The following is a 22,349-nucleotide window of genomic DNA, read 5'->3' on the forward strand; positions in this document are numbered from 1 at the left end:
GTTTAAGTATTATTATTAATGTTTCAAGTTTATGGGATTTTTCTCCCCTTAAAACTTAATTAAGGGGCTGGGGATATAGCTCAGTGGCACCTCACCTGCCTCACAAGCTCAAAGTTCTGAGTTCAATCCCTGGCACCAGAAAAAAAAAAAAGAAAAACTTAATTATATACAGTAGAAATGCAAACATTAAAATGGGATGTTCATTGACAGGGGAATACTTTCATGGTGTGTGGTGGTGTGTAGCTCCTCATCAGCCTGGAATCAAGTGTTGGTAGAGTGGGACCAGGAAAAGGTCCCAGGGGAAGGGTGGGCCCGGGAAGATGAAGCTGATTGTTGGGAGCCAACCCTGCCAGGCTCCTTCAGGCCATCTGACAACACTCACCATGTGCTACTTGTCTGTCATGGCAGTTTGCTGGGATGGAGTCAGGCTATGCTTGCTTCTGTGGGAACAACCCTGATTACTGGAAGTACGGGGAGGCAGCCAGCACCGAGTGCAACAGCGTTTGCTTCGGGGATCACACCCAGCCCTGTGGGGGTGATGGCAGGATCATCCTCTTTGATAGTGAGTATGTCTTGTGCCTGTCACTACCTAAAACACAGAACTCTTGGACCAGGGTAGCAGACCCTTCCTTCCTTCCTCCCTTTCTCCATCCCCCCCATCCCTTCCTCCATCCTTCCCTCCCTTCCTCTCTCCTTTCCTCCCTCCCATGTATTCATTCATTCACTTTTCAGTACTTATGGAGCACCAGATAGCCCAGGCACTGCCCAGACCCTGGGGATACAGCACAAACATGCAAACTCAGCCTCTCCTCCAAAAGGAAGAATGAATGTTTAACAAGTGATAGGCTACAGTTGTACCAAGTGCTTTGAGGTGGCATGGCCTATTGTGACCTGCTTAGGAAATCTAGAAAAGATAAGTCTTCCAATTTTACATAGACATGGATATAACTGTTCAGTATCAGCTTTAATATCTTGTTTTAATACAATTTCCAAGCCTGATTAGTGTGTTTTCAGGCAGTTGGGGTTTATATTGGGGATTTATGCCCAATTTATACTGTGATGCATCTTGGAATATAGTATATTCTTTGAGTTGTTTTTCCAGGGCTCAGGTTGAGTTTGCCCTGACCCACCTCCTCTCTGACTTGCTCCATTTGTGACAAGCCAGCCAGGGGCAGAGTCTGTTCTGAATGGGGTATGATCCCAGCATTGATCTTTCCAGTACCAAGTTCTCACCCCTCAGCCCCCGAGTCCTCATTGTAACCCACTCATACCTTCTCAGTGGTCGTGAGACTTTATAAGAATCACAGTACCAATGCAGCACCCTATTTTTTTTCTGGTACTGGGGATCAAACTCAGGACCTTGTGCTTGGAAGGCAGGCACAGTGCCACTGAGCTAAATCCCTGGCCCAAGCACTGTATTTTAAGATAGAAAGGAGAGGGCTGGGGATTTCGCTCAGTGGTTTCACCACCTGCTGCACAAGTGCAAGGACCCGAGTTTGATCCCCGGTACCAAAAAAAAAAAAAGATAGGAGAGTCACAAATGAGGCAGACAAAGGAAAAAGGTTTGAGATTACTATGAAAGTGTCCATAGTGTCTTTTTTTGGTACTTAAGAGGAGATGGATTCCTGACATCTCCACCAGGTAGAGTGGTTCAGTTTTGAGCAAAAGTACAGCATGGTATATTAGTTTCCTAGGGCCATCGTAACAAAGTATCACAAAATGAGTGGTTTGAAATAACAAATTTATTCTTTTATAGTTCTGGAGGCCAGAGGCCCCACATGAAGGTGTCAGTAGGTCTGTGCTCTCTTTGAAGGCTCCAGAGAAGCTTTCCTAGCCTTGGGTGTTTGCCAACAATCCCTGCATTTGTTGACTTATAGCTGCATCACTCCATCTCTGTTTTCTTCACACAGCCATATTCCTCAGTGTACATCCATGTCTTACTGCTTCCTTGTAAAGACACCAGTCATTGATTTTAGAGCCCACCATAATCTAGTATGACCTCATCTTAACTTCATTTACATCTATAAAGACCTTGTATCTAAATGAGGTCATATTTACAGATATCAGGTGTTAGAGTTTGAACATATCTTTTTGGGGGGGCACAAGTAACCACTACTTATGGTGACTATACATCCCAGCCCAGATTTATAACTGAGCCTTTACAAGTTCTAACTTAGATATTGTCTAAAGTATATGGATATTTGTGGTTTGGAGAAAGGGTGAGAAGACTTGTGTGGTCAATTTTTTTTTTTGGTACCAGGGATCAAACTCGGGTCCTTGAGCTTGCGCAGCAGGCAGCGAAGCCACTGAGCTAAATTCCCCGCCCTCATGTGGTCAATTATTGATCTTTTAACCAAGTGTACCCCTTGGAGACTGCTGATAACTTCCTATACATTTTAGAATGTCATGTCAAGACAAATGTTCTGTTGTGGCAAACACTGAACCATGGCTAATGTTTAAGGAAACTTGCTAATGTTTAGTTGGCAAATACCTATGCACTACACATCATCGTAGAGTTCATCAAGGTAAGATTCTGTACCTTGACACCTTAACCCAAGAGAGTATGTTTGCTGAGCTTATGAAATTCCTGGTATAGCATTAAGCAAAAAAAGAGAAGAAGTAAACATTTCTTGAGTACCCTGTATGTATTGAGGTTTCCTATAATCACCTTAGTCTTCCTGGTAGCTACCAAGGTAGATTTTGTTATGATGACTGTTGGTTTGTAGAAGAGACCCATGGAGAAGGTCAGTCACTTGCCAGAATTCACATTTCCTGGAAGCCATTGGATTAGTGAGGAAACAGGAGCAGAGTTTGTGGGTCTGCTACCTGTTTTTCTACTTTAAATCAAATATAGTATTAATTAAAAGATGGAAAATGGAAAGCAACTTGGGGGTAAAGATATGGAGAAATTGGAACCCTCCTACATGCTGATTGAAGTATAAAAGGATGTAGCTGCTCTATAAAGTCTGGCAATTCCTCAAAATGTGAAACATTATTACCTAATAAGCCAGCAATTCCATTCCTAGGCAGATCCTCAAGAAAGTTGAAAATATATGTTCACCAAAAATTATACATGAATGTTCATAGCAACATTATTCATAATGGCCAAAATGCAGCAACCCAGATGTCCATTAGCTAATGCATTGACAAAGAAAATGTGGTATATTTATATGGTGAAATATTACTCAGTCATGAAAATACGTGAAGTCCTGATACATGCCACAACATACATGATCTTTAAAAGTGTTACTCTAAATGAAAAAAACAGATGCAAAGGGCCGCATATTATAGGATTCCATTTATTTAGTGTCCAGACTAGGAAAAGCCATATGAACGGCAGATATGTGGTTACCAAGGGCTAAGGAAAAGAGGTAAATGGGGAGTGACTGCTTAATGGGTACAGATTTTCAGTTTTTGATGGTGAAATGTTCTGGAGTTAGAGAGCAGTAAAAGTTACTCAACATTATGAATATACCAGATACCACTGAATTGTATACATTAAAATTGTTAAAATGGTAAATTTTTGATCAACAGAAAAGTTGATCAAAAACTATAGTTTTTTTTTTGTTTGTTTGTTTTTTGGTACCGGGGCTCGGTCTCGGGTCCTTGCACTTGCGCAGCAGGCAGCGAAACCACTGAGCTAAATCCCCGGCCCAAAAACTATAGTTTTTATAGGACAGTCTTTAGCACATTTTATTCAGCATCTGTTATGTGGCAAATAAAATTGTGTTTTATGTAGTATAGTGTCTTTCTTAGAGATGCCAAATAGAAATCATTTGGTTTAAAGTCAGACACATAGTGAATATCATCTTTGGTACTGGAAGTACATCTAGGAGGTAAAAATGAATTAGTTATAATGAAAATAGTTGCATTTACTGAGTGCTTGTTGTGCATGAGACTTGATCCTGAGTGATTTTATATATTTTATGTTATTTAATCCTTACAACAACCCTATTGATAAGAAAACTGCAGATCAAAAGATGAAGTAAATTGTCCCAGCTAGTAAGCACCACAGCCAAGATTCCAACCCAGGGTTTTTTCTTCCCTAGTTATTTTTTAAATTAGCATATGTTTGCAGTACATAATAGTTGTTCATCTTGGAGAATTGGTACATGCATGTAACATATCTTGGTTATTTTCTATGTTTCTACTCCTCTCCTTTACTTCCTCCTCCCTATGATCCCTTTTTCTAGTGCCAACAAGTCTGCATTCTTATTTCCCATAATTTCTTTATTTTAATTAATTAATTAATTTATATTTTAGGTTTCTCCTATAAGAGAAAAAATGAGATATGTAGCTTACTTCTCTTAGCATTATGATCTCAAGTTCTAGCCATTTTCCTGCAAGTGACATGATTTCATTCTTCTTTATAGCTGAACAATATTCTACTGTGTATATATATACCACATTTTCTTTATCTGTTCATCTGTTGATGGGCATTTAGGTTGTTTCCGGAGCTTAGCTAAGGCACAGTCTTAATTTTCTATTTTCAGCAGCTAGAATTTCTTTTTTTTGGTTTTTTTTTTTGGTACCGCGGATCGAACTCGGGTCCTTGAGCTTGCACAGCAGGGGGCAGAACCACTGAGCTAAATCCCCGGCCCTAGAATTTCTTTTATTAATAAGAATAAACTAGGGCCGGATATTTAGCTCAGTGGTTCCAGCGCATGCCTTGCAAGCGCAAGGTGCTGAGTTCGATCCCTGGTACCAAAAAAAAGGGCGGGGGGATTTAGCTCAGTGGCACCGCACCTGCCTGGCAAGCACAAGGTCCTGAGTTCAATCCCTGGTTTTGCAAAAAAATAAATAAATAAACTAGATCATAATAACTGATCCAAAAGTCTGAACAGAATATGTCTGCACCCAGACATATTATCAAATCAGCTCTTCATGCAGTGCTGCAGAAGCTACCCTCTCTTTTTTTTTCATACTAGCAAAATACTTTTATTATTTTTATAATGATAAAACAAGGAAAGTAAAAACTTCTATTTGGTGTATCAGAGTTAAGGGAAGTAGAAGAATAAGGGGACTAATAGGATTTTTATGTACTTACAATGACCATAAAAAGTTAACAATACCAATGTTTTGCCATAAAACTTGTAATAGTGCCCCCAAAGCAGTCCCCTTTATATAAAGGATCATAGTTTAAAAATCTGTAAAAGTAGAAAAAATACACAGTTGGAAGCTCTAATGCTTATTCCATCTTCAGTATAAAATTATAAACATTTATTTACACAGAGCATATGTGTATATCAAAGGTCTAAGTACCATTTTCTTTTGAGTCTTGGCTCTAAGAAGAAGATGATGTGCACAGTAGTAGTCATCTCCTCCCCTGACTCCCCAAATCCAGATTCATAAATAAAGCTTTGGGCAGCTCTCTGGAGAACCCCAAGAATCACATTTTATTGCTCTGATACTGCAGCAAGTGAGGAGCCCACTGTGTGTAGCCAGCCTGGGACTAAAGCTAGCTACAGAGGATGTTAAGTACCTTGGGGGACAGAGGCAAGAGGCAGGCAGCAGCCCAGGGAGATCAGGAGAGGAACCAGGATCCAAAACCAGCCTTTGTGCCTGTTTTTGGTAGATAACCCATTGAAATCACCCTCTTCTCCTGAGATTGGGGAAATTGCTCAGAGGGTAAAGCTTTCACTGGCTTTATGATTCATCTCCTCTTTGCAAATAGATTCTTTGGAGAAAGCAGGGAAGGTGGTTAAAGGGGAAATGGCCAACACACTATCATAGTGGCAAATGGAGAAGCCGCCCCAACTGGCTGCATCTACCCAAGGACTGAGGAGGATGCCTTCTCAGTGCCACCTGCCCTTGTCTTCAGAGGCCAGTATGCGTGTGGTCTGGCAGGAGGCCTTAACGGCTGCCAACTCTTCAACTCACGCTGTGCAGAGAAAGGTACACAATGCAGCACCGCAGAAATAACTTTTAAAATTTTATCTGCTAGAGAGCAAAATAGTTTAAATAGCTCAAGTACTGTACAGCCTTGTGGGAATTCTTATGATCCATTGGGTAAGGCTGAGAACTTTGGTGATGGTGACTACAGACAGGGTCATGATTTGGGATGGTAGAGATGTCTCTCTGAAGAGATTGGAGAAGTTGAACAGTGAGAAAAGACTAGGTTACAGTTTCTGTCTTCCAGGACATGAGGCTGTTTTTGGTTTTCAGCATTTGACTATGATATGTCAGGTGTGTTTTCTTTGTTTTGACTTGGGTTTGCTGAGATTCTTAGATCTATGTTTTGACACCTTTAATTTATTTTGGAACATTCCTTGCTATTATTTTTTCAAATGTTTCTTCTGCCTTATTCTCTTTTTAAAAAATCTCCTTTAGACCTTCTAATATTGTCTTATAACTGTTGAATACTTTGTTCATTTTTAATAGTATTTTTTTTTCTTTTGGTACCGGGGATTGAATTCAGGTCCTTGCGCTTGTGTGGCAGGCAGCAAAACCACTGAGCTAAATCCCCAGCCCTGACTTTGTTCATTTTTGTTTGTTTCTTTTTGATTTTTTTTTTTTTTTTTTTTTTTTTTTTTTTTGGTGCCAGGGATCAAACTCAGGACTTTGCTCTTGCGAGGCGGTCAGTGGCACCACTAAGCTAAATCCCTGGCCCTGTTTTGAATATTTTTTATTGGCTTTTCTTTGCCTTTACTGATTCTTTTTTTGTCTATGTCTACTCTGCTAATAAGCCTCTCAAAGGGATACTTCATTTCTGATATCATTTGTTTTATTTCTAGTATTTACATTTGAATTTTTTTTTTTGGTACCGGGGATCGAACTTGGATTCTTGCATTTGTGAGGTAGGTGGTAGAACCACTGAGCTAAATCCTCGGCCCAATACATTTGAATTTTTATAGTTTCCATATCTCTATTGAAATTTCTAGTCTGTTCAGCACTGTTGTCTATTTTTTACTAAGTACTGGTGTATTCATTGTAGAGTCTCTGTGTCTAATAGTTCCAACAGCTGGGTCCTTTATGAATCTGGTTCTGTGATTATTTTATTTCTCGACAATGTGTTGTATTCCAACCCTTTCTTACTTGCTTTTAGGTACAATGTATTTATTTATTTATTCTTTCTTTATGTATATATTTGTTTTTCTTTCTTTCTTTTTTTTTTTTTTTTTGGTACCGGAAATCGAGCTCAAGACCTTGCGCTTTCGAGGCAGGTGCCGGAACCACTGAATCCCCAGCCCTATTTTTCTTTCTTTTTAATGTATTCATTTATCTTTTCTTCCTTTTTTTCCTTCCTTCTTCCCTCCCTCTTCCTCCCTCCCTTTCTACTTCCTTCCTTTCTTTTTCTTTTCTATTTTTTTTGGAGGGGGCATACTGCAGTTTGAACCCAGGGCCTCCACACTGAGCTACTTACCAACCTTTTTTTTTTTTTTTTTTAATTTTGAGACAGGGTCTCAGTTGCCTGAGCTAGGCTTAAACTTGGAATCTTCCTGCCTCAGCCTCCTGCCAGAATGCTGGTATATTTTCTTTTTTTTTTGGTACTGGGGATCGAACTTGGGTCCTTGCGCCTGCGCAGCAGGTGGCGAAACCATTGAGCTAAATCCCTGGCCCCTAGTATATTTTCTATTGAATATCATGTGCCATGTGTAGAAGAGTTGTATACTGCTAAAGTAAATAGCATTTACTTCTGACAGGGATGAAGCCAGTCAGTAATTCATCAGGGTTTGGGTTTTATTGCTTCTAACATTACCCTCAAAACACCTGAGATAGTGCCAAGGATTTAGCTCAGTGGTTTCGCCTCCTGCTGCGCAAGCACAAGGACCAGAGTTCGATCCCCAGTATGGAAAAAAAAAACACCTGAGGTATCTTAGTTACTTTCTTTGTAACTGAGACACAATACCTGTCACCTGCAAATTAAAGGAAGAGTTTATTTTGGCTCACATTTCAGTCCATAGTTGGCTGGCTCCAAGGCAGGATGGCAGGGCACAGGGGCATGCAGAGGAATAGCTGCTCATTTTATGGCAGACAGGAAGGAGAGAAGGGAGAAGCTGGGGAGGAAGATAAATCCTGCCAGTCATATGCCCAGTGATCTGCCACTTCACACCAGAATTTTAATTTTCATTAGTATGTGTTTCCAGTACATAATGATTACATTCATCACAGGGCGTTGGTACATGTACATAACACATCTTAATTCTTTTTTTGTCCCCTTTCCCTCCTCTCCATCTTCCCCTCTCCAAAATGAATCTCCTGGGCTGGGGATTTAGCTCAGTGATTCCACCGCCTGCCTCGCAAGAGCAAGGACTCAAGTTTGATCCCCGGTACCAAAACCAAAATGAATCTCCTAAGAGTAAGTCAGCTATAAGCCCCCATAATCCACTCACCTTCCAAAAGCCCCACCTTCCAAAAACCATAACATTCCACCCCTGACCCCCAAAAGATTCATCTGCATGCCTTTGTGCAAAATGCGTTTAGTCCAACTCTGAGTTGCCAAACTCCTAACAGTTTCACCGTTACTGAGAAATCCAAATCCAAAGTCTCCTTTGAGATTCAAGCCAAACTCTTACCTATGAGCCCCTGTTTAAAAAAGAAAAAATTAAACTCTGCCAACATACAATAGTGTAGGGTAAACATTCCCATTCCAAAAGGGAGAAATAGGGACATAGAAACCAATAGGACCAAAGCAAGATTGATACACAGTATGGCAAACATTAAATCTTGTAACTCCATGTCCAGCACCCAAGGCAAGCTGTGGTGATGTATGAACTCCCAAAAGCTCGTGTGGGCCCACCCCTATGATATTGCCAGTGATTCCAGCTCTCACAGCTTCTCTTCTGGGCTGGTTTTGTTCATCCCTTACGGCTTTCCTCAGCAGAAGTTCTATGTTGTTGCCATTTCTAACTTCCTAGGGTCTATGCTGCACTTTCAGCTTCACTCTCAAAGCTTCATGCTCAGCCCTCTCTGGCCTTCCAGACCTTCTTCTGAAATCTGGGTGGAAGCCTCCATGACCCCACAACTCTTGTATTCTGCATGCGTATAAAATCAGCACCACATGCACGATGCCAGGGTCTGCTGCTGGCTTGAGCAGTAACCAGACTCCCTTGAATCAAGGCTGCAGAAGTCTCTAAGGGTCTGGATAGCTATATACTATGAACTGAATCCCAGAAAACAAATTTCCTAGGCAGCCATTTTCTTTCTCAAAGCCTGGGGATCCCTTCTCCAAGCAAATTCTTTCAGTTTTACAATTTTGAGCCTGTGATGGGTGGGGCCTTGATGGTTCCTCTCAGGCCCTCAGACCATCTTTCCTGTCGTCCTGTTGTAAAGTACTTAGCTTCTTTTAAATGGTAATCTTTTCAACCACCAAGCTCTTCTGTGCTCTATTTTTGCAGGAAATTCCTTTCTAGGAAAACCGAAGACTTTTTAAATGGACTTGTTGCACCTGTTTCTCAGTATAAACCTGGCTAAAAGCAGCAAACAGTATCTATGCTACAGCCTGCTTTGGACTGCTTTGAAATTCCCTCCACCAGATTAATTAGATCACAGCCCTTAATCTCAGTCTTCCACAAAGTCTCAGTATATGAGCAAAATGCAGATAAATTTTTCACCAGAGTATAACACACCTTGTTTGGAATCCTACTGTCAATGGAATACTTGACCTCTTTTTTTTTTTTTTTTTTTTTGGTACCGGTGATCGAACTCGGGTCCTTGCACTTGCACAGCAGGCGGTGAAACCACTGAGCTAAATCCCTGGCCCAACCTCTTTTTTTTTTTTTTTTTTTTTTCAAATTTTAATTTTCATTAGTATGTGTTTGCAGTACATAATGATTACATTCATCTCAGGGAGTTGGTACATGTACATAACGCATCTTAATTCTTTTTTTTTTTTTTTTCTGGTACCAGGGACTGAACTTGGGACCGAACTTGGGACCTTGTGCTTGCAAGGCAGGTGCTGGAACCACTGAGTTAAATCCCTGGCCCATTAATTCTTTTTATGTCCCCTTTCCTTCCGCTCCATCTCCCCTTCCCCAAAATGAAACCTCTTGAGCCTGGTCCTTACCATCTGAATTACTGTCAGCATCCTGGTCTTCTGAGCTCTGACTAGAATCTCCCATCAAGCTTGGCTTATAGCATTCTTCTCTAGCCTTCATCTCCAGACCTTTCCAAACTTCTCTGACAGATTCCAAAGGCTTCTGAACCATGTAGTCAGGTAGTGTCACAAGAATGACCACACTTCTCTGGTACAAAAATCTTACTTTCATCATTGCTGAGACATAGTGCCCAACACCTGCAAATTAAAGGAGAAGTTTATTTTGGCTTATTTTTCAGTCCATAGTTGGCTGGCTCCAAGGCAGGAAGTCATGGCATAGGGGCATGGTGAAGGAATAGCTAGCTGCTCACCTTACAACAGATAGGAAAAAGAGAGAAGGGAAGTGCTGGGGAAGAAAGTAAACCTTTTTATTTTATTTTATTTATTCATTTTGGCTTATTTGAGACATGATCTCGCTATGTAGTTCAGACTGGCCTTGAACTCACTTTGTAGCCCAGGCTGGCCTCCAACTTGCTGTGATCCTGCTGTGTCAGCTCCCCACACCAGTGCTGTGATTACAGGCATGTGCTACAACACCCAGGTAAAAATAAACCCTTCTAGGCTATGCCTCCAGTGGCCTCTCCAACCAGACTATACCTCCTCAGAGTGAGTCAGCTATAAGTCCCACCTATGAGTACATGAGGCTTTCAGGGTCCATCTATATTCATCATAGAGTCTCTGTCTGATAGTTCCAACATCTAAGTCCTCTGTAAATCTGGTTCTTTAAAAATTATTTTATTTTATTTTTTTTGTATGGGGGATCAAACTCTGGACCTTGCACTTACAGGGCAGGCAGCAGCACCACTGAGTTAAATCCCCAGCCCTATTTTATTTCTTTTTTTTTTTTTTGGTACCAGGGATTCAACTTGGGTCCTTGTGCTTGTGAGGCAAGCAGCAGAACCACTGAGCTAAATCCCCAGCCCCTTATTTTATTTCTTAACAGTGAGGCTTATTCTACTTCTTTCTTGCTTTTATCCATGTTTGTTTGTTTGTTTGTGGCAGTACTAGGGATTGACCCCAAAATTTTTGCACTGAGCTATATCCCTAACTTAAAAAAATATATTGACATAGGGTCTCACTGAGTAGCCCAGGCTGGGCTCAAACATGCCTCAGCTTCCTATAGAATGCTAGTATATTTTCTGTTGAATACCATATGTCCTGTGTAGAGAGTAGTAGACACTAAGATAAACAGCATTTCTATCTGACAAGGATGAAACCAGTCTGTCATTAGTTGAGCAGGATTTTGGTTTCTTTGCTTCTAACATTACCCTCAAGGCACATAAGGCTTCAGACTTCTCCAGCCATAGCCTGCTAGTACACTAATATGGAAGCTGGGAGGCCAGGGGGGCTTTTCATTGTTCTAGTTACACTATCAGCTTTGAGTAATTCCTATGTATCTGTGCCACAGAGTGGCTCTATCTTTACTCTTGTACCTCTCTGGCACTGGTGGACTGCTGTTACTGGTTATTTGGTGCGTGTTTGTAGGGAGGTGAAAGGGGGCTCCTGGTTCTCTTGTTTCATCCTCAGCCTTGGCACATGTCCTCAGCTGCAGGGTGAGGCCTTTTCAGCATTCCTGCACCCTTTTCTCTCTGGCAGTCAAACTCTGCTTTGGTTGTGGTTGATCCTGGGGAAGAGAGAATTGTTTTGCCCCTCTCCAAGGGTGACAGACCTATACTTTGTAGGATCCTGGGCCCAAGAGGGCTGAAGGCAACCAGGGGTTGGTGCCTTTTGCTTCTGCTCTTTCCCTGGAAGCAGTGGATTTTGGCTGGTTATTTGCCTAAAAGGAATCTCCTACTTCCTCCCATAGAGGCAAAGGGATTTTTCCTCTAAACCCCTTTCCAGTGGCCCTAGAAGCAAGAGAATTTGCTGCTTCCTTTGAGTGTATGGGAAGCAGGCACTGTTTCATGATTGTCTCAGCAGCAGCCTATCACCTCTTGCACACCTGTGACACTGAGGGGGACCTTGGCCAGCTGCCTGACCCCAGTCTCTCATGGCAGCACTCTGTGGAGGCCTGTACAGAATAGCCTGCAAGTGAATCAAACTCTATTGTGTCTGCTGCTCCCAGTTATTCTCAACTGAGAGGCAAACCCACACCCAGCCTTTAAGACTTTTTGTTTTGCTATTTTAGATGCTTTCTTCTTACTTATTTCTATGGCTGTTACCCTTTCCTCCCGTGCTCTGTCAAAGAATAAAACCATCTTCATAGTTTGAATCTCCTGGGAGGGGTTTTGCACATTTTAGAATTAAATTCCCTCTGTTGTCTTAAAACCTCAGCTTCTTGGGCCGGGGATTTAGTTCAGTGGTTCCAGTGCCTGCCTCCCAAGCGCAAGGTCCCGAGTACGATCCCCGGTACCAAAAAACCCAAAAAAACCCTCAGCTTCTCAATTTTGAACTGCATAGATGAGAAAGCAGTATATTCTTTCTTTCTTTTTTTTTTTTGGTGGTATGAGGGATCAAACCCAGAACCTCATGCAGACTAGGTAAGCACTCTACCACTGAACTGTACCCTCAGCCCAGCAGCATATTCTTATTGCTTTCTGCATTCTAAAGCGAATCAAAACTCCTCCCAAAGCGTGCTTTTGGAATTGCAGCCCTACATTCCCTCCCTAGGCCTTTCATTTCCAAGATTTTGTTTACACTTTACCCCTTAAGATAGGAAGTGGTTGTATCCCCTTCCAAAGGGTGCTGGTCACAAATAGGAAGCCAGAGAAATCAGATGTATCCAGTACAGAGTGATGGGAATCTAGTATTTCCTCTACGCAGAAAATCCTTTCTTGTGCCACCACTTCCTGCTTGAAAAATGAGTGTGCACACCTCCTATGAGGATTGTATTTGTAAGGTATTTGAGACACCCAAGCAGCCACAGAGCTCTTCACGTCATACCTCCCTTGCCAAGAGGTCCCAATGTTTTTGTGTGCTTTATGTCATCTGTCCTCGAGCCATCATGCAACACAGGAGCAGATGGTGGCCCCTGCCTGGAAACTGAAAGAAGGGAGAGGCCTGGAGGTGACACTGTCAGTCCTAAACCCAGACTCTCTGACTCCAGCCTGGCCCAGCCTAGGCTGCCCCACTGTGCTATGTGTCAAGTATAAGGTTTCCTGGGAAAAAACACAAAAGTCTCCACAGTCATTTGTTCAGAGTTTAAGTGATTCATTTTGTGATTGGATCCTGAAATCTAAGATGGTCTAGTTTTGCAGATAAAAACAGTATCCCAAACAGGATCACATTCCTTAGGAAGAGTTCTGTTTGTGTCAGCATGGAGAGCATGCTAAGTCCCAGTCTCAGGCCTGCTGTCATTTCTTCTTCTGCAGCTCTCGTTGGTGCCTGTGGTGGGAACTACTCAGCCATGACATCCGTGGTCTATTCCCCCGACTTTCCTGACACCTATGCCACAGGGCGGGTCTGCTACTGGACCATCCGGGTCCCAGGAGCTTCCCACATCCACTTCAACTTCACCTTGTTTGACATCAGAGATTCTGCAGACATGGTGGAGCTGCTGGATGGCTACACCCACCGCGTCCTGGTCCGATTCAATGGGAGAAACCGCCCACCTCTGTCCTTTAATGTCTCTCTGGATTTCGTCATTTTGTATTTCTTCTCTGATCGCATCAATCAGGCCCAGGGATTTGCTGTCTTATACCAAGGTAAGACATTCTTACTTACTGAGGGCACCTCAGGACATCAGTGTCTCATGCTTCTCTTTCCCACCAGGGAGACTTTCGAATCTTGGGCAGTTCTGGTTGAACAGACTGGGACAGCAGCTACTGACTCAACTCTGGATTATTCCAATGCACAGCACATTCTCCACCTCCCATTGTACAACTTGTTTATGTTTTAGTTTTGCTATTTTAGTAGTTATAATGACAGTTTTCATCTCAGGGTTAAAAGTATAACTAAAAGAAGGAGCTGAGATTGGCAGAATTGGAAGGCTTTCAAGAGGTCATTTGGTCTACACTCTCACCTCTAAACATCCCAACCAATCCCAAAGACTTATTTACTATCTTTCTTCCAACCCTCTTAGAGTGGAGCGGCACCCTCTACCCCTCTGATGTGAACATGGGTGCCAGGCACCACTCTGCCAGCACCCAAGAAGCATAGGTGTTGAGACCTAGGCTTTGTCCTGAATCACAAACCCCAAGAAGGGTTTAGATGGTGGGTGCTACAAGAGATGGTTGGGAAGAGTCCCTCCCTCCAGGTGGAACAGTCCTAAGGAACAGGTAAGTCTATAGATAGAAAGGAAAAGGTCTTCCAGACAGAGTAAGACAGCTGTAAAGCACAGGGGAAGGAAACAGGAAAACATGCTCAGGTGTCTGCAAGGAGGCCAGTCACATAATTAGAAGTTGACAGCCCCTTTCTTCTGCCTCCTGCAGGACCAGAGCCAGAGCCTCAAGGGTTCTGCTTTGGGGCCAGTGGGACCAGTGGAAGTGATTGCACCCAGAATTAAGCCAGAATAAAGGTCTTCTCTTCATGACCAGCCTCCCTCCTCCTTCACAGCTCTTCACTGTGTCCATGGGCTTTCCCTCATCAGTCCTTTTTGATCTTCTAGCCATCAAGGAAGAAGTGCTGCAGGAGAGGCCCACTGTCAACCAGACACTGGCCGAGGTGATCACGGAGCAGGCCAACCTCAGTGTCAGCGCTGCCCACTCCTCTAAAGTCCTCTACGTCATCACCACCAGCCCCAGCCATCCACCGCAGAGCGTCCCAGGTAGCAACTCCTGGGCACCAGCAGTAGGGGCTGGCAGCCACAGAGTGGAAGGTAGTGCTCTTGGTGGGTGGTTACAGAAACAAAAGTGCTCTTGGGTCTTCTTCAGAGGCAGATTGGGGTTCTGACTGTGTGACCTCTAGCTGAGCCAGTGGAGCTGGAGAGGGCCATCAGCAATGACTTAGCCTAGGGGTTTCACACTTTTCCCCTAACCATGCAGAACCCACCATAGAAGGCCAAGGAGGAGGGCCTCTCCAATACTCAATCACTCTGCATCATTTCACTGTGGGCCCATCAGGATTTTATAGATCATGCAGCTCATTCTTTAAATGAGAAAATTGAGTCCAAAGACTGTGTAACTCACCAGTGGTGACACAGTGGTTCTAGTGGTAAAGACAAAAGGTACTCCCCACTTTGATTCTGATCATACTAATTATACTGCTTACCTCTACCCCAAAGGGAATTTCTAGAACAGAGCAAGGTACTGAGAAAGCCAGGGACTCCATGCTTAGCCCAGCTCAGCTGCTCCCACCACCACCTTTGCTTCCTGCCCGCTACCTGTGGAAAGCTTCTCAACTAGACCTGCACCTCTGAGGTGCAGACCTCCTTTGGAAATTGATGCACAATCAGGATCGGTAAATGTCTTTTACACTTGCAGGATGGACAGTGTATGGCCTGGCAACCCTCCTCATCCTCACAGTCACAGCCATTGTGGCAAAGATACTTCTGCATATCACATTCAAGTGAGTACAAGAGAGCTGCCTGATTCCAGGAAGGGGAAGGCTCAACATTCCTTTTCTCCTATGCTTCATTTGTCTGCATGCAGTTGTAACATCATAACATGATTCCAAAGCCTTGAGTCCTACACAACATAAGGCATTTTACTCCTCTGTAGAGTGAAATGTACAACTGGACAAATCTCATTAAGGTTCGAGGGATCATGTTCATTCCTGTGTCCAAAGGATATAGTTTCAGGGAGGATTGAAACAATCTTGGCATAAAAAAGAACAATTTCCACTTTTTGTGCTGGTTCTTTATAGAGCTTTTCTTTGTAAGAGTAAAGATTCCTAAGACAATGCTATGGCTTTTCCTTGGGCCTTCAAGAAATAAGAAACAGTCTTAGGGAGAGAATCCTAACATTTTATTAACTATTGATAATTATTTTTAAACAATCATCTAAGTAACTTATAGCATCTTTATCCTTCAATTCTAACCAATTTGGGAAAAAATATTTCCTTTACTTATTTTGCTGGTAGGGTTTAATAGTTTTACCTTCCAGGAAAGGGGCAACTGTTTATGTTACTTATGTTTATGTTACTGTATACTTACAGAGCAGAGTTCTTTCTTATTTTTTCTTGACCCAGACGCTTGTCTTTCTTGAGCTTCCTCATCCCGGCTCTCCCCATTTCAAAGCCTTCCTGAGCACCAGTGTCCAGTAAAAGCCCTGTTTCCTGACCTTCTCATTTGCCGTACATTAAATGTGGGATCCTCTGTTGTCCCATGAAGGCTACCTTTGGCTGGCCATGCTGTGATGACCTTACTTAGACATCTCCTTCCTAGACATGAAATCTTTCAGCAGAAACAATGCCTTGTTATTGTTTATTAAGCTCACTCTCATGTCTTACACACACACACACACACACACACACAATGTTCCTTAGTATATGTGTGACTCTGGTTCCAGGAACCCTGTCCACATGTTCCCTGCAGCAGCAAGAGAGCAGGTCGCTTTCTGTAGGTCCAGGATCTCTCAGCATGGCTGAGACCTTACAGTGGGTGCCTAACTCCCCTCTGACATTGGAATCTTTCTGTAGCTTCCTCCCCTAGCAGCTTGAGGGGCTTGCAGGGATGGTGTTAGGCAGGTCCCTACTTGAGGCAGAAAAATTTTGCCCTTACCCTGTTTTAGCTAAGTGGGCTTCCAGGTAAATGGGATTTGAAGACAGGGTGTGAGTTTGTTTGTTTGTTTGTTTATTTGAAAACTCATTATCTCCCAGGCCAGCCTTTTCAAGACTGGAATATTCTGCCAGTTATTCCAAGAAGGACTCTGCCCTGCTACACTGCCCTTATGTCCCCTGATAGCCACATTACATCTGCACAGTAGTCCTCCAGATCTTTAAAGAAAGCCATTAGGTCCTGCCTAAGACCTGCCCCATTGGACACATTCTGTTTTATGGGTACAGGTGCCTCATGAGTTGGTAGGCTGTTTGAACATGAAGTTATTTTTCTTTGACAGAGCCCATCGTGTTCCTGCTTCAGGGGACCTTAGGGATTGCCGTCAACCAGGACCTTCAGGGGAAATCTGGAGCATTTTTTATAAGCCTTCTACATCGATTTCCATCTTTAAGAAGAAGCTCAAGGGTCAGAGTCAACAAGATGACCGTAATCCCCTTGTGAGTGACTAAATGCCCTCGTGCCTAGGACATGAGGTCCCTCTTTCAGCTCAAGGCTGCTGGGGTTGACCTTGCCATGGTTCTCCTCTGACAGAGACCAGCTCTTCCCTGCCTCTCCCTCCTCAGACTGAGAAGGGGCACCATGCTGCAGGGCAGCAGAACCCAGATTCCTCCTGCTTCATCAGCTACACTTGGGAGAGAGACTCAAAGCCCAGCACCTGGACTTCCCTGCGTCTCTCTCTTGTCTAGCAGTGGAGATGTCACACAGTGGGGGCCAAGATGACAGAGGTGGTGGCAGCTGGCATTGGGCTCAGGTACATTCTAGATGACTGCTGGGTGCTGGGTAGGTTTAGTGTATATTGAATTTTTCTTCTCTGTTTTGTCCACACACAGATCAGTTTGCTCTGGTCTTTAGTTTGGAACAGGGCCAGACTGGAAGAATTCAGTTCTCTTGAGGGCTGGCCTGGTTCCACACAAGTATGGACTCCTGGGCATTAGCAGTCCCAAATCCTGAAGAGGGCTGGTGCTCTGTACTGACCCTGGAGCTTTGCTGTCTGAGTGCTGGACTAGGATGGGCCCATTCCAGAGGGCCTGAGAAGAGGGTCTAGTGAGCCCCCATTCATGTCAAAGCTGCTGCCTTCCACACACATGCTTTTTTCTAGAGGCTTCTTTCTGCAGCTCAGTGAGCTATGGAGCAAGCTTGATGGGAGGGCATATAAAATATCCACTGCTTTATCCCTGCTACAGACTCTACTGGAAGTATTTATAGGCACTCAGTAACTCCTTTTGAATTGGATTTTTTTGGTGGGGGCCAGTACAGGGGATTGAACCCAGGGCCTTGCACATGCTAGGCAAGTGCTCTACCACTGCACTGCATCTCCAGCCCTTTTCATCTTTTATTTTTTCCGGAAATCAAACTCAGGACCCCGCACTTGCCAGGCAGGCATGGTGCCACTGAGCTAAATCCCCAGCCCTCATCTTATTTTGAGACAGGATCTCACTAAGTTGCCAAGGCCAGCCTTGAACTTATGATGCTCCTGCCTCAGCACCCCCATATAGCTGGGCTTACAGGACTGTGCCACTGCACCCAGCTGTGAATTGTATTTATTTGGGCTGGCCCCTGAGAAGTTCATGGTCCTGTGGAACCTGAGCCAGGCCTTGGGCTTTCTGTTCACTCAGCTGACTCTCAGTTCAGAACAGGGAGTATAAAGACTGGCATAGCCTTTTAGGCAGCATTGTGGCTGAGACCTGGGGCCTGTAGACCCTACTTTAAAACAAGATAAAAAACACCCTGAGGGCTATGTGCTCTGCCTTTTCTTATGAGAACCCAGTGGAATTATGAGTGACTCTGTGGGGAAGAAGAGGGCTCTTATCCCTGGCCCCATGCCACATTGTCCCTCACACAGAGAGGTGACCTACAGAGATTGAGGCAAGGAGAAGGGAGGGCTTGGGAACTGGAGATCCTCCAAGGACAGGCCTGAAGATTGAGAGCTCCAGCTGCAGTGGCTGGTAGTTGTGAGAATAAGTGCCATCTCTAATTTAGAGGTCCTGCCATCCGGAAGCAGGCTTTGTCAACAGCAGCTGAGAAGAGCAGCCCATGACCCTGTCAGAGCATGGCTTTCCTGCAGGCACTCGAGCCTTAGTGCTTACGTGCCTCTGCCTTCTCAGGTGCCCTCTTTGGCTCTGAGCCTACCTTCCTCAGATCCCTAAGCCACTGCCTGCAGTGGCCTTTCCTGGGATTCCAGCAATCCATCTGCACCTGGCTGCTCCAGGAGGACAGAAGGTTGTACGGTGCCAGCTGGGTAATGTCTGCTGGCAGAGGTGACATTTGACAACATGAGCCCAGGAGAGACGTTCAGGGCCAGTAAGCAGAGGGGCATTCAGAAGAGAGAAAAAGGGCAGTATGCCCACAGGTTGGCAGAGCACTGGCCCAGGTCCTGTGCAAGACTGCTGAGGGCTAGGAGCCTCTGGGTGTTGTCTTTCTACTTTGATTGGGAAAGGGTGGTCATCCTGAAGCAGCTGACCACAGGCCCCTGAGTCCAGATACAGAGGCCTGTAACACACAAGGACCACTGGAAATAGACTGATACGTGCAGTTTCCCCTCCAAGCTATTTGTGGCTTTTGTGGAATCTCCTGTCAAATGCTGGTGTCAGGTGTGGGCAGTCACAAAGGGCCTGTACTGTGAATAGCTCCATGTACATCTCCAAGGGAATGTGGAATTTGTCCCTGGGAAGGGCTGGCCTGGCCAGGGGCATTTGCTCAGTTGCCCTGGGCTAATGCTAATCACTGGTCTTGAGCTTCCTGAAGGCCACTCGCCCACCCTGTCTTCTACCCTCCTCACATCTCAGGACACAGGAGGCCATGCCCCAGCCTGGTGTTGTCTGAGTGGAAGCTGGAGGAGCCTTTTCGCAGAGGCCCCAGGAAGGTCAGGTGATGCCCCTGTACTCCTACTCCTGCTTGGCCTGGGCACAGCCTAGCACCTCCAGGACCAACTTCCTCTCCAGGGAGCAGCCCCAGGAAACCCAGACCCACCTCAGGACAGCACTGGGGGAGGAGGGCTGTAAAGTGACCCAAGCCCAACACCATAAATGCCTGGCCATGGGCGGCCTCAGTTAGAACACGTCTGCAGCATCCCTATGGCAAGTAAACACCGGAGAAATAAAATTATCTCAGCTGAGGTGAGCCATGCTTCCAGGAGCCTTGGAGGAGAAGGCACTTGATCTTTTAAGAAACACCTTTAGAAGAGAGGAGCGGTTGGAAGGGACTGGAAAGGGGTGACCCTGAGGAAAGTAAATGACAACACAGCAGAAGACCTTAAAAGAGGCAGGGGAAGGCTCAGAGCCTTTCTCAAGGGGATAGAATGTGGCCTCTCCTCAGCCCTGTGGATGGCAGTACCCAGCCTACCCTCCTGAATGTGCACCCACCAAAGTGTTGCTCCTGTGGTGGCTATACCTCATTCAGCTGGGGCCCAGCTGCCTAGTGTCTAGCAGCGTCTCACTGCCCTTGGTCCCTCTGAGGAGGCTGACAGGAGGTCCTGGGTACCCTTGCTCTTCCCCGCTTGTCCAATCTATTGCAAAGCAGAGGCTGCACAGGAGTGAACCCCGTGCCTTTCCCCACATCAGTCACCACTGGGTTGAGGGCTCTGGCTCCAGACTTCTGTCAGCCAGCAGCCCATGAAGATCAAAGTACTCCCTGTCCTGGCCCTCAGGTTGAACCAGTGGGGCGTGCCTGGGCCCGTAGCCACCACTACGCCCCAGGCAGCCCAGCCAGGAGCCTGCCTGACTTTTCTTGGGATGTGGATCTGGATCTGGCTGCTGGTCTGACCAACCGGGCACACAACTGGCCATCACCCAGCTCCTGTGGGCACCATGCACTTAATCTTCACAAGCACTTAGAAGTGGACAGCCTTCCAGACCTGGCCTCCTAGAGCCTGGCCAGACCCCCTCTCACAGCTCAGTCATCTGGGGCTCCCTTGGGTTTCAGATCTCCTGTTTGATGTTTGATGTTGGCTTTTGTTACTCCCTTGGGAATTTGTAACACTTTGATTGTTTCTTCTGGTGTCTTTGTTTACCTTCTTCACTGTTCTACCTCCTGGCCAGGTCTCTCAATTTAGCTGCCCTGGTGTGGGGTGCTTTTCAAACCTTCAGCTGCCACTTGCTCCCCTCAGGCTGGACAGCTGGGGGGTGGGGTGGGAGAGAGACAGACCCCAGCCGGGCCATGGCACAGGCTCCTGTCTTGTTGAGCAGGGGTTGAGCACACTCTGTGCTGAGGGAGATATGGAGCAGGTGGAGGAGGGCAGTCAGAGGTGAATCTCCTGCTTCAGAAGGGAAGTGTCCTAGGAGGTCCCTTTCCTGCCTGTGCAGGGGTTGCCATCCCTGGAGTTCACATGGGGCCAGGACCTTCCCACATTCAAAGTTGCTTCCCAGCGGGGATTTTGACTTTGGATGACAAGGCTTTATTTGTAAATATGCTCTTAATATGCAACTTTGAGAATAAAATAGAAACATGTATTTTAAAATATAAAATGAAGTGTGATGCACTGTATACAATTTAATATATATTTTTAGGATTTTGTTATTTAAGAAAATGGAATGTAATGGTACTTTTACAAAAGAGAGAAAAATGTTATTTTTACTGTCTGGAGAAAATAAATATTCTCATTGTTGTAGAAACAGTGGTGGGTCCTAGGCTGCTGTTTTATGGGAGCTCCTCCAGAGCCCAAGGCATGACAGGGAAGCAAGGAAGGCTGATAGATAGTCTTAGCCCTTCCCAAGCACCAGTCCTCACCACTGGCTCACTTTCTCCCAGTCGTGTCCCAGGGTTCCTCAGGTCTTGTTGCTGCCTTGATGAAATCTGATCAAGGGGCTAAGAGCTGAACACGAGGACTTCCTGTCAGCACACTGCACTGCTGGCGCTTGGGAGGTCGGGAAAGAGCCCGGCTCTCCCGTGAAGATATACAGGTTTGGCCTGGCCTTGAGCCAGGCCATGCACTTGTCAGCCTCAGGTTATCCACCTGGAAATCCTAATCTATACCTCTGGAGGCTGTGAAGATTAGGAGAGAAAATATATCTAATACACTTGTGTAATTACCCCCTTGGAATTGGCCTTGCTCTCAGAGCAACGGATTCCTCCTTCCCATCTCTTTTTCTCCCCACCCTTTCCCTTTGGTTATTTTCAGAAGGGCTCTTGCTGTGTTTCCTAGGCTGGTCTCAAACTTCTGAATTCAAGTGATCCTCCTGTCTCAGCCTCCTGACTACAGGCACAGGCCACCATGCTCAGCTCAACCTTATGCTTTTTGTAATATTCATAGGACCACAGGTGTGTGTTGCCCACTACGCACCAGGCACTCTGTTAGGCACTGTTTATATCCTAACATTCCTTTCCAATGGGTATCACTGCCCCTGTGTGCAGTGAGGGAATGGGCTCAGCAGGGCAGTGTGAAGTGTAGTTGAGAGTACAGCCCGGGAGTCAGACTGCTGGGGTTTAGATTTCCCCTTTATTAGCTTGAGTCCTCAGAGAGTAAAACAGACCTGGAAGTGTTGTAGTGCAGGAATGATACAGATTCCAGTTTAGTAAAATGTCCTCCTTGTATTCAGTAAACCAGACTGGAGTAAGAGTGCAGGCAAGGAGATCAGTCAGGAGGCACAAGAGTACACAGTCCAGCCAAGAGATGCCAGGGGCCTGATAACCCCCCAAAGAAGCAATAAGGCAAGTCACGCC

General features: G+C 45.0%; 1 protein-coding gene across 5 annotated transcripts in view; it reads left to right on the forward strand.

Moving 5' to 3' along the window:
- Kremen1 (kringle containing transmembrane protein 1) overlaps positions 1 to 21,303 on the forward strand; it is a 71,492-nt gene extending 50,189 nt beyond the window's left edge. For 2 of the 5 annotated variants that reach the window (XM_013071983.3, XM_087197994.1), the window contains 6 exons: positions 409 to 562; positions 13,348 to 13,680; positions 14,583 to 14,792; positions 15,397 to 15,481; positions 16,972 to 17,128; positions 17,223 to 21,303. In XM_013071983.3, coding sequence (XP_012927437.1) covers positions 409 to 562; positions 13,348 to 13,680; positions 14,583 to 14,792; positions 15,397 to 15,481; positions 16,972 to 17,128; positions 17,223 to 17,411 — 1,128 coding nt within the window. In that variant the 3' untranslated portion in view covers positions 17,412 to 21,303. Of the gene's footprint in view, positions 1 to 408; positions 563 to 13,347; positions 13,681 to 14,582; positions 14,793 to 15,396; positions 15,482 to 16,971 lie in introns of all 5 variants that reach the window. The other 3 variants (XM_087197993.1, XM_087197995.1, XM_004843372.4) reach the window with 3 other exon arrangements.
- Positions 21,304 to 22,349: the final 1,046 nt, after the last annotated feature.

The sequence above is a fragment of the Heterocephalus glaber genome, unplaced genomic scaffold, assembly GCF_053883595.1.
Source record: "Heterocephalus glaber isolate CG9 unplaced genomic scaffold, H.glaber_assembly_v1.0 deba00001687, whole genome shotgun sequence".
NCBI classification, from domain to species: domain Eukaryota; kingdom Metazoa; phylum Chordata; class Mammalia; order Rodentia; family Bathyergidae; genus Heterocephalus; species Heterocephalus glaber.